This window comes from Olea europaea, unplaced genomic scaffold (assembly GCF_002742605.1).
Source record: "Olea europaea var. sylvestris unplaced genomic scaffold, O_europaea_v1 scaffold632, whole genome shotgun sequence".
In the NCBI taxonomy this organism is placed as follows: Eukaryota; Viridiplantae; Streptophyta; class Magnoliopsida; order Lamiales; family Oleaceae; genus Olea; species Olea europaea.
Window position 1 is genome coordinate 292,567 of NW_019264682.1, and position 11,948 is coordinate 304,514.

The 11,948-nt window shown below is 33.3% G+C and overlaps 1 protein-coding gene across 1 annotated transcript in view; it reads left to right on the forward strand.

Moving 5' to 3' along the window:
* The first annotated feature begins 10,350 nt into the window (after positions 1 to 10,350).
* LOC111389918 (auxin-responsive protein IAA29) overlaps positions 10,351 to 11,948 on the forward strand; it is a 2,846-nt gene continuing 1,248 nt past the window's right edge. The window contains exons 1-3 of the mRNA XM_023014905.1: positions 10,351 to 10,614; positions 10,726 to 10,958; positions 11,149 to 11,239. Of these exons, the coding sequence (XP_022870673.1) occupies positions 10,421 to 10,614; positions 10,726 to 10,958; positions 11,149 to 11,239 (518 nt within the window). The 5' untranslated portion in view covers positions 10,351 to 10,420. The remainder of the gene's footprint in view (positions 10,615 to 10,725; positions 10,959 to 11,148; positions 11,240 to 11,948) is intronic.

Sequence of the window (11,948 nt, forward strand, 5' to 3'; positions counted from 1 at the left end):
CCGTGTTCTAAAATCAATAGAAAATTTCACATTTTACAAAAAAGATATTTCATATTTGAATATTAAATATACAATTTTCATCCAAAACCCTAAACAATTTCCCCCTCCTTTCTCTTTCTATATCCTGCTTTTCCCCTTTCTCTCTCTTTATCTTACGTCGTCGACGGCTGCACTCACATGTCAGTGTCAGCGCAGCGCAGCGCAAACACAGTCTCTCCTCTCCTCTCCTATATCTATATCCACCTGCCGATCGCAAGAGATCCGTTCCCACCACCGCTCGTGCACACCTCCACCAAACCTTAATCAATTTCCCTCTCATTTCTCTCTCTATATCTTACTCTCACCCTCGTCTCATTCACTGAATTGCATTGGGAGCTGTAACGTCACCGTCAGGCTTCTCTTCATCCACCGATCGGAGCTACAGGGGTTTTGGATCTAATTTTGTGGTGGTTGTGGAGTGATTTTGAGGTGTGTTTTGTTGGTAGTGGTGGTGAGGTTGCAATGGTAATTGTGGTGCCGATTGGGCGACGTTGCTCGTGGCATGAGCGCCGTTTTTATAGTGGTCGAGGTGGGAATGACTCTGGCTACTATGTTGGATTTTTAGCTGTAAGGGATTTTTTATGATGTTTTGGTGTGATCGTTGTGATGTTGGCTGTAATAATGAGGTGGTGGTGATGTTGGTGGTGGTTGCATTATGGTGCAGTGGTGAAGGTGTACGCGGGCAGTGGTGGGAACGGAGGTGTGGTGGGTGCGACGGAGATGTGCTATTGTGATGCTACGAGTGCAATGATCAAGTGAGTGGTGTGGCGCTGTGCTAAGGATGACAACGACTCGGGGCGGGGTGTCGTCCAAACCCCTTCTCGCTCCGCCTTATACGGGGCGGGGCTAGAAGCTACTTTTTGCCCCGTTTAATTTATTTTTATTTTTTTTACATTTTCAAAATTTCGAGTCATGTTATTATTAGAGAATAAAATACAAATTCAAAATGAATTTTTAACAAGGGAATTGTCTAAAAATAAAATTATTTTTAATTTTTTTTTATATTTTTTTCCTTCACGGGGCGGGACATCCCACCCCGCCTAGCCCCACCAACCTATTCGGGGCGGGACGGATTTTTTTGTCATTAGTATGCTGTGCGCGATTGTAGTTGTTGTCGTGGTTGTGATGGGTAGGGTGAGATGATGTGATGGTTCTAAAGACGGTGATTTTGGTAATTTGATAATTTATAATTGTATAATAAGTTATGACTTATAATATTTATAATTTGTGATCAATAAATAAATCGTGATTTATAAATTTTTTTATTTGTGATCGATAAACAAACTGTGATCTATAAAATTTTCGAATTGTGATCATAAAATAATTTGTGACATAAAATTTCTAATTTCTAATTTAATTAATTTATTAATTAAATATATTTAGGTCACAAATCTATTCAATTTGTGACATAAAATTTCTAATTTCTGACAAAAAATAATAAATGGCTAACTAAATCGATAATTTGTGATCAAATTGAATAGATTTGTGACATAAATATATTTAATTAATAAATTAATTATTAAATTATAAATAAAATTTAATAAAATCTGATTTTTGAAATTTGAAACTTATTTTCTTGATTTTGAAATATGTGATATTTAAATTTTTACTTATGAATTTTTATTTATTATTATTAATAATAATAATAATATTATTATTATTTGTCCTCGTTGGTGGTTGTGAGGGTGTAGGATTGGGTACTAAAATGGTAAAAGGGATGTCTTTTTTGCCGTCTCAATATTTAGGCCTTGGATCGATGTGCTTTTGGTCTTTTGGGCCTCTCTTCTGTGATGGACCTCAGACTCGGATAGAGCTGATTTCGGCCGTGTATTGGGCTATTCTATTGGGCTTTTGGTTTATATACAAGAAAATTAAAAATATAACATATTTTAATCCGTCCACAATTAGTTGTTTTTCCTATTTTACTTGAATCCTTAGACACAATCGATTTTTAATTTTATTTTTTTTGCTGGAAAACATCTGAAACGTGTAATTAGACAAGTATTTGTGTCCCTACATGGATCAAATTACAAATATTGCAAGTTCAGTAGTATATTCCAATAATGAAAAACTATAATATTATTAATATATAAGAATATGATCAAAATTCGTATGGTTTGTTAAGCATTATTCCTCTCATTGTCTTAAAACAACATTTTAATTTTAAAGCAACGTCTTACTGAAAGTTCAACGACTATTTAACCGTAACGTTACAGTAATAATGCGTTCGGCCTTCCTTGGTCTTAAAATTGTTCCAATTCATTTCAGCATCTTTAATTCGTTTGAGCATACTTTTTGCTGGTTATATGAAAGTAACTAAAAAATTAAATTAAAATATATAATAAATCGTCATACTTTAGATTCACGAACCTAACAATCAGATGTAATTATAATACTTCAAGCTAATGAACAATCAAATCAAGGATTGAAACAAAAACATGTTAATTGATGTATGAAAATCGAAGAATTAATAGGAAAGAAACGTTGAACTTTAGAGAGTCATCATCATTATATTCCTAGAATTCTGTGTACTATGAAAGTGACAATTATTGTAATAGTTACTTCGAAATATAGAAGTTGATCATCTGATCAAAATGACCACTTATTGTGCGTAATCTTATCATTTACCTATCTACCCACAAAGACTTGTGAAACTAGACTGCTATGAAATAGTGAATTTATATCAATGTACGAAAGTTGTTGACCGGCAAAAACACTCAATTGTTGGAGTGTAATACTTCATTCCAATTCGACAAAGGTAGAATGACAAATCAAGCAAGTAGTAGGCGAGTTCATTTGGCTCCAGAGCAAGAACAATAAATGGGCAATGCACCATGATCATCCTTGCCGCTACATACGTTTTCCTTGACTAGATAGATTCATCCAATTTGACCTACACGTAAGGAAATTTTCCCATATTTGGTTGATATGCTCTAGTGTGTGTGACAAAGGCTAGAATAGAAATATGTTTGCAAGACTGATTGACTATGGAGGACAATAAATTCTTGAGTAGAATTATTAATCAATAGGACAAGAAAACACTGGACTTAATCTAATTAAAGGGAATAAATGGTTCATGAATCTGCTTTTTTAATTTTGGAAAGCAAACCATTGTAAAATCAAGTCAAGGATCATATTTATCAACCAAATTCATAAAAATGGCTCTACAATTGAAAACGAGGGAGTTTGCGGAATTCTCCATTTGAAGCAATGGGGTTACCTTTGTTTTTCCCATTTTCTTGTTCCAATACTGACGCGAAAATCTCCAAGAAATTTTGATTCCTAGCTCATTTTACTTACCAAACTAACACAACCTAGGCAATTCTGACCCACAACTTTAACACTCCGCTTGCCACTAATTTTCACCCCACAAAGAAAGAAGACGGTGGTAGAAATATCACAAAGGAAGGAAGAAAAGAGGTGTAATGGTTGAACTCTCAAACGAACCACCAAGAACAACTACCTCACTAAGTCACTCTCGAGTGGACAAACCAAAGTGTGAGGCCTCCAATAAAAGGGGTAATGTTAAGAATAAATGGGTCAATTAATATCACCATCCAACTCAATAATTTGGACCATCCACGAATGTTGGGCCACGAGCAAAATAAACTCACTTACTTGCTTCTAGTGGCCCAAGTTTTTTTCGAGTCGAGTCATCACGAAGGTATCGATATAAATCATCCAACATCAATTTAACATCATTTCCCGAAATTTATTGAGTATCAAAACACAACAAATCTCCACTTAATGCCCAATCAACCTGCAAGCTGAAAACACATAGTTAATATTTGCATAATCAAGGTTACCAATAAAATTTGAATCACAGACATTACCTCATGTTTTGAACCTTAAACACATACCATACCTATTTCATTACTCATCAGGGCTAAGGTAAAAAAACACTCAAGTAGAAGCAAATAATCACAATGTAATCAATAGCAAATAAACAAGTGATGAAGATATAACATAGGATAACCCACAAATCTTTTCAAAAAGTCACGTTCACATAGAATAACAGATTAACACGAAGTTAATCAATAAGCGACTAACACATATGTAATAAATGCATAAACGACCTCACAAAAATCGCATCATACTTATCTTATCCCATTCCGTGTTGCTTACATTTCGAGAACACATATCTCCTCTCATCACCCACCATGCTCACCAGATAGATAATCAATTCAAGTCTAATTAGTAAATCACAATAGATACTAAATCCTTAGAGTAATCCTCTATCATCACATTGCTTTTTCCAACCTAAGTGGATAATGAGTCTCCCCACAACAGAAGTGATAAAAGTGTCTCTCTCACACTCCACCTGATCAGAGTTTCTTCTCAGATAAATGATTCCAACTTTTAATCTCATCTCCACTCATGATCCAAATGTCACTCTCCACATCCCCGTATATATCACCAATGCACCTTCGGGCATCTATACTCCATCTTACAAAAAAATACAACACATTGTTAATACCTAACAAATCCACTATAGCAAATCAATATCTTTGGCGACCACACAGGTTATAGCTCAATTTAAATTGATCCATGCACCACAATGTTACTCCAATTACCAATGCTAAAAAAATCCACAAAGGAAAATGATCAAGGTGTCAATCACAAATAGAAGAAATAGTTGATTGCTTCACTACACTCACAAAAGAGGAAAAAGATAACCTACATATGGCTACCTCATATAATCTCACAGATTCACAAAGATAATGGAGAAAACTATTGCCCATCTTTCTTCTCACTACTATAGTCTCTCTCATACCATTCACAGAGCAAAAGGAGTACGTCATATATCTCAACCCACAATACATGCAAATATATTACACAAAGTAATAAAATCACTCTAATTCATGCAATTATACGCATCAAATACATTGACAGTGCAACGTATCAACATTGCGACAGAATTAAATGATCACACATATACAGAAAGGATTATACACTGATACATATGTAGTAACTAGGTTTGCTCTCGATAAACCTACATGAGTTATAACTTGACCTGGTGCCAATATTTGCCTCACATCTCTTCTTATCTTTCCTTTTATTATCCTTCTTATGACAATCTCTTGCAACATGTCCGAAATACTACAATTAAAACGTATATTACTTTTCACCCTTGCGTTAGACCTATATATGCTATCAATACTAAATAATGATTACAAGCAAAGTACAAACATAATTTACATAGAATAGTTAAACAAACTTTCCTAAAATCACACGCAATTCTAACAGCATAGGAAAGATTAACAACAAATTTACAAAGAATTTAAAGCAAATAATTAATAAGTAATTCATAAGTCTAACAACAGGTAATGGTTACCCCTTCACGATAACCCCAAACCTAACGTCACTCCATAAGATGACTTCTAATGCAAAAAATAAATTATTACCCTTCACAATAGTTTTAACTACAATAATAAAAGCAAATAATATGATAATGATAGAACCACGTCTGAAGGTCCGTAAAAATCAAGAGATGCGAATTCACTGCTTTAGGACTATCACTATCCGTCCCAAAGCTTCCAACAACCATGGCAACAAAAAACGGCACCCAAATGTCCAAAGGAAAAATCGTACAACTTCCACTATATTGTTCAAAACTAAAATTCGACAACACTGCAGGTCCGCCTCATCACTTACAACATTCTATCTGAAGACCACATTGCGCGAATCCATTAGACGAGTCCTCACACGCGTTGTCGGTGTACCTACGTAGCGCTAGCACTGGCGACCACGCACAGCTCTCCCGGCATCACCTCTGCTTGCTGAGTTTAGTGATGGTGTTGGTTTTTCTAACAGGTAAGTGATTTATCCAGAAAACAACAAAACAGATCCGAACAGATTAATTCTTCTTCAACGGATTTTCGTTCCAGCTTTCTACCTATTTCTAGCTCAATTTCAGGATTGTTTTGGTCTATTTTTCACCCCAAAATCATAGATTTTCACCTACCCAAGGCTCTGATACCATTGGACGTGGAAATCTTTAAGAAATCTTGATTTCTAACTCAGTTTACTTACCAAACGAACACTAATCGAGGCGACTTCGACCCACAACTTTAACACTCCAGTTGCCACTAGTTTTCACCCCCACAAAGGAGAAAGACGGTGATAGCAATATCACAAAGGGAGGAAGAAAAAATGTACAATGGTTGAACTCTCAAACAAATCATCAAGAATGGCTACCTCACAATTTCTCTTCTATTGCACATACAAAATGGCTACTGCATATGTGTGTGTGTGTGTGTGTGTGTGTGTGCGTGTATATGTCTATGTATGCGTGTATATCTATATCTGTATACATATCTATATATGTACACACACACACATATGTGTGTGTGTGCGTGGGTGTGTGTGTACATAGATATGTATACATATATACATATATGTGCATATTGGATAATTAGATCATCAACTATTGGCTAAGTCAAGTGGACAAATCAAATTGCTGGGCCTCCAACAAAAGAGGTAATGTTAAGAATAAATTAGCTAACTAATATCCTCATCCAAGTCAATAACTTGGTCAATCCACTAGTGTTGGACCATGAAAAATATTAACTCAATTAAATTGCTTTTAATGGCCCCAAGTTGTTTTTCAGGTCGAACCATTATTAAGGTGGCGATACAAATTATCCAACATCAATTTAACATCATCACCTATGATTTATTGGGTATCAAAACTCAACAAATATAATGAAAGCAACGATGTACTAGAATCCAAGGGACATGTTTCGATGGCCATCATATTCACATGACACATGGTAATAAAAACAAATTTGTTGATGTCTAGTCCCTTGAAGATTAAATTTTTCATTTTTTAACGGTTTAAATTTTAAGACAAGAAGATTTAATATGGTATTAAAGCAATAAAATTTTTGAATTTATGATTCGCTTTTAACAATTCATAAAAATTGTGCACAATTTAAACTTTTAAAGAAATTTTGAATATGATTATTGAGTTTTCTAAAACCTTCGATTTTTAGATGAGATGTCTTAATAAGAATTCAACAAATGCTTTTGCTATCATCATAAACCTAAAAACTTAAAAAATCTGTGAAATAGACATCATTTAATCATATCACCCTATAAATGCTTGACCATTTAGACTAGATCAACTTACCAACTCTCATCGTTATGGTCGTCACATATCCACTTGGCTTGTCCCAAAATAAACACCAAGAATACATGTCTTGATAGAAGATGCCCTTTTCACCTTGATGTGTGGAGATTCATGAGATGAGGCCGCCACATGTTGTCTTTAAATTAATGAAGACACATTAATCCTATCATAATCCCAAAGGATTTTTACGTATAAAAGATATTTAACTTGGAATTAAGTGAGTGATATATGATCTTTTAATGAATGAGACATGACAAGATAAATACTTTGAACTGCACTTCAGTCTGATTTCAATCCAGCAGGGTTCTTATCTTGAAAAGCCCAGTGGAACACACATTTGCATTTGAACACTTTGATCTCTAGCTAGAATGGGGACCTTAATGGATAAATATATAGACAAGAACATGATGCCTTTACTTTGACATCCCTTTCAAACTTCAAAATGCATCGGTCCTGTGTCTTTTTCCATTCATGTATAAATCCAGCTATGTCGATCTTAATCACTTCTACATTTTGAAATGGATTTTTTTTTTAAAGGAAAAGAAAAATAGAAGCCCACGTGAGCCATACTTTAGCTTCTACTGTCATCCCTAAATCATGTTGACTTATCAGTTTGAGCAATTCGAGACTTTTTAAGATACCTCATCAATGTATTACAATAAGATGACACAATATTTGTGAGAGCTAACAATTGGAAGACTACGGATGAGCAAGAAAATGATATTATGTGTTCAAATTTTATGTTCAATACACTCTATTTTGTACATAAGCCAACTTTGTTACTTTTCGTTAAATATCAAACACGTATAACAATTTTCATAGATGAGTGATTGCAAAACTCAATATTTTTTCTCTGTCAGAACGTCCATAGACAGCATGAGATGGGCAGAGATCCTTCTCTATTTGTTGCCGATATCTTCCTCTTTTAGTTCACTGAACTGTAGTAACTAGATTTTATGAGGTCCAACTGATGACCAATATTAGAACATTTATCGAGTGTTATGAAATCAAAATTGTGCGTGAAAGTGGGTTTTTAAAACTTATTAATGCTAACTGATCACCATAGTCATAAACTACATAAGCAATGCCTTCGGATGCATCAATTTCAATGAATATGTAAATAGTCAACTTTGTAACTTCGGTGACTATAAATTCAGTGACTAAAGTGGTAGATTTTGAAAGCTTGATGACGAATAGAGTAATTAAGATGATACAGTAATTAAGAATGTTTTAGAATGATTGGTGGGATTAATTACTTCTATAGTCCCATAAGCTATAAAGATTTTGATTTGGTCCTCGAGTACTTGTTTATCAATTTTCAAAATTTTAATGAAGTTAAATAAAGATCACGACGGATGTAAACCGTGTGGGATCTGCCCCGTGAAAATTCCCTAAAAACTCATAATTAATTTCATAAAACATAAAATAAAATAAAAAAAATCGCAAATCAATATTGACTAATTTGCCAGGTTTTTTTTATCAGCTAAATACATGTTGCTATGATAAAAGAAACTGTGAACTTGATATTCGTGTGCAAAATCAAGCAACTGACAATAAGTTTTCGACACGTCCCACACGTTTAGTAATCAAACCTAGTCAAAATAATACACTTTTCATAATGACAATTAAGTGGCATTCAATTGAAAATTAAGAAACATTAATCATCATCATGTCATCCTAATAGAAACGTGTCGAGGCATAGTTTTTCTAGAAATCCTTAAACCAATTAGATTAATAAGGAACTTGAAATGATTGCAAAGATTTCATTTGCCTCTCCACATAGAAAAAAAGACTGATTAATTTTTGTGCCTCTTTTTTCAAACATGGGGCTTTCACTCTTTAAGTTTTGTAATCATAGACCACACATGCGATTTAACTGTTGCCCCCGTTTGGCCCCAATTTTGTAAAAATGAAAATGAGTATAATAGTGTTTTTTAGAAAATGAGTGGTTGAAAAAAAAGGAAATTTTTTTGATTTATGTATAAAATTATTTTATGGGAGATTGTGTGGATGAAAATAAGAAAGAAAAATGAAATGTAATGGAATGAAAACTAATGGGGGCCAAACAAGAACGCGCAAATTAATTAAAGAATTCTTTTAATTATTACCGCATACACCAATATTTAATTAAATAATTATTACCATTGTCACGAGCGTGTCAAATATGAATTAATGAACTAATTACCTCATTTAAAATTTTAGTCCATGTTTGGTAGGAACTAAAATTTATATTTTGATTTAAATCAAAATCAACAATTGATTTTGACCACATATTTTATGGATTCCACAACTCACATTTCATCAACTTTTATCAAAATTTACTAAAAATATAATTTTAATCTTTACCAAACAGGATAAATTGTTAATTAAGATTTTGGTGTGTCGTGGGTGAGATTTCGTTATATAAATAGAGAAGTAATTATTAATTTAAATTGGACTTTCATCTACTTATAATATTTTGATAACTAATCTTTCAAACATATTTTAAGATTGAACTTTGAGACTCATATAAAAAACATTAAACATATTTTTTTCACATATTCAATAACGTCTGCTCCTAAGATTCTTGAAAAGTGAGACTAATGACCTTTGTCAATGGTTAAAGCACAAAGTTGAGAATAGCTCACAACAGGAGACCCCACGATGAATAATAAAATCATGGGACGCCCCTGTTGTTAGGGGACCGATAGAACCTGGTATATGAGTAGCAAGATTCATTGAAACATGGCTAATAGCCAACAATCTTCCACTTGATTGGATCTCTAAGATCAACTTTCTTTGTACCTATTAAATAGATTTCATATAACTCTAGCTAATAGCCGACAGTCTTCCACATGATCAGATACTAAATTATGACTTCTTTATCCATGACTAAGGTCGACTTTCATCCTACAAATAGGGAGAGAATTGTAACCTTGGGGACAAAGAGACAAGGTGGGATAAATGTTGAATTGATGGCGGGGAAAGCGGGCCTAAAACAGTAAAACGTTACCACACCGTTTTTCTCAGCTATCCGAATCAGTGCTCCTCTTTTGGCCGACCCAACTTTTAATTTTTCTCCATCTCATCCGACAATGTCCTTTTCATCTCTTCCCCACAAATTAACACGCACACGACACCATATCTGTGTGTGTGTGTGTGTGTATTTAGACTGAACAACTTCAAACTTCAAAGTAAAGATCCATTGGAATTGAATAATAAAAACCCTGCATATATTTCTGATCTTTTTAGCTTATAGTAATTAATTATATGGAGCTTGAACTGGGTCTTGCCCTTCCAAATCAGACTCCCATGGAAATGGATATGGAAATAAAGAGGCGTAAGTGTAAATTTGCAGAAGCTTTTGAAAATAGTGACGTTGAAGATAAGAAGCTGCGTTTGCTTTTGTGGAGTCATGAGCAGCCAAATGAGGAAGAAGATGATCGTAGTAGCACAGACAATAAGTAAGCTTTGATTTTGCTATATTATTATTGCATATGACAATAGATGAATCACACATTATGGATCCCTTTTCCATATAAATTTATACTAACAATGGTCAAATACTGTGACAGGAAGAGTAATGAGGAAGAAAATATCAATTCACTGAGGAAAGAATTGCTCCACCAGTATCAGGATCAGGGTGGTAATTGGAATATTGAAAATTTTAATAACAATGTAAAAGATAGGCAGAGTTTGTACGTGAAGGTGAAGATGGAGGGTGTTGCCATTGGGCGCAAGATAGATTTAAGGCTTTTTGATTCTTATCAAGCTTTAAAACTCACCTTGCTCAACATGTTTACCAAATGTAAGATTCTATCTCTGAAAGAACACTTGGCGGTTGCCTAACTTATAAGATTGTTTCACTTTGATGGCGAAGCTTATTTTTGCTCAAATTTATAAGTTAGGTGGCTAACTGATTTCAATTTTTTGAGGTTTTAGCTGATAAATTCTTCTGAAGCTCATTAATATTTTGTTTGGTTTTGTTAATGGCACAGACTTGAAAATTGACAGAAACGGCACTGAGTATACAATCTTGTATCAAGACAAAGAAGGAGACTGGCTGCTTGCAGGAGATGTTCCATGGGAGTAAGCATATTTCAATTTCTACTTTTTCTTTTTCTTTCTTAAGTTAACATGGCAATAAGTAGTTTATACTTTATAGTTTGTTTTAACTTATGTTTGGCTCATGTTTTTAAATATTTAAATAGCTTTTTATTTACATACGAGTGATCCATGAATAATACTTATTTATTCACTACTAAATTTAATTTATGTACAATTTAAGCTATATATAAATACTTCTCAAACATTCTCTTAGGAAATATATATTCAATTGAAACTTTAAATACTTCTAATTATTTAAAAAAGTTATAAAGTATGAAATATAGACTTTTAAAGACTCTTTAAAAATATAAATGTATTCAATTAAAAAAAATTTAGAAGTTTTTGTATGTCATGGGTACTTAAAATGTTAATGACTTTTTTGTTTTTTAATAAAAGTCTCTATGGTATTAACTTTAACCAAAAAAAAAAAAATTTAAATTTACCTCTCATTCACTACAAGATTGAGAAGACTTTTCAACAAAAAAAAAAATTAAAAAAAAAATTCTTAAAATTTATCTCTCATTCACTACAAGATTTGGAAGACATTTCACAAAAAAATATTTTAAATATTTTTTTGTCATTTCAATATTTCTCTTTTCTCTTCCTTCTACAAATCTTAGAGCCATAATTAATAATTATTATTTTTCTTCTGCTGATTGATTTTGTTCTCTCTCTCTCCCTCCCCCCCCCC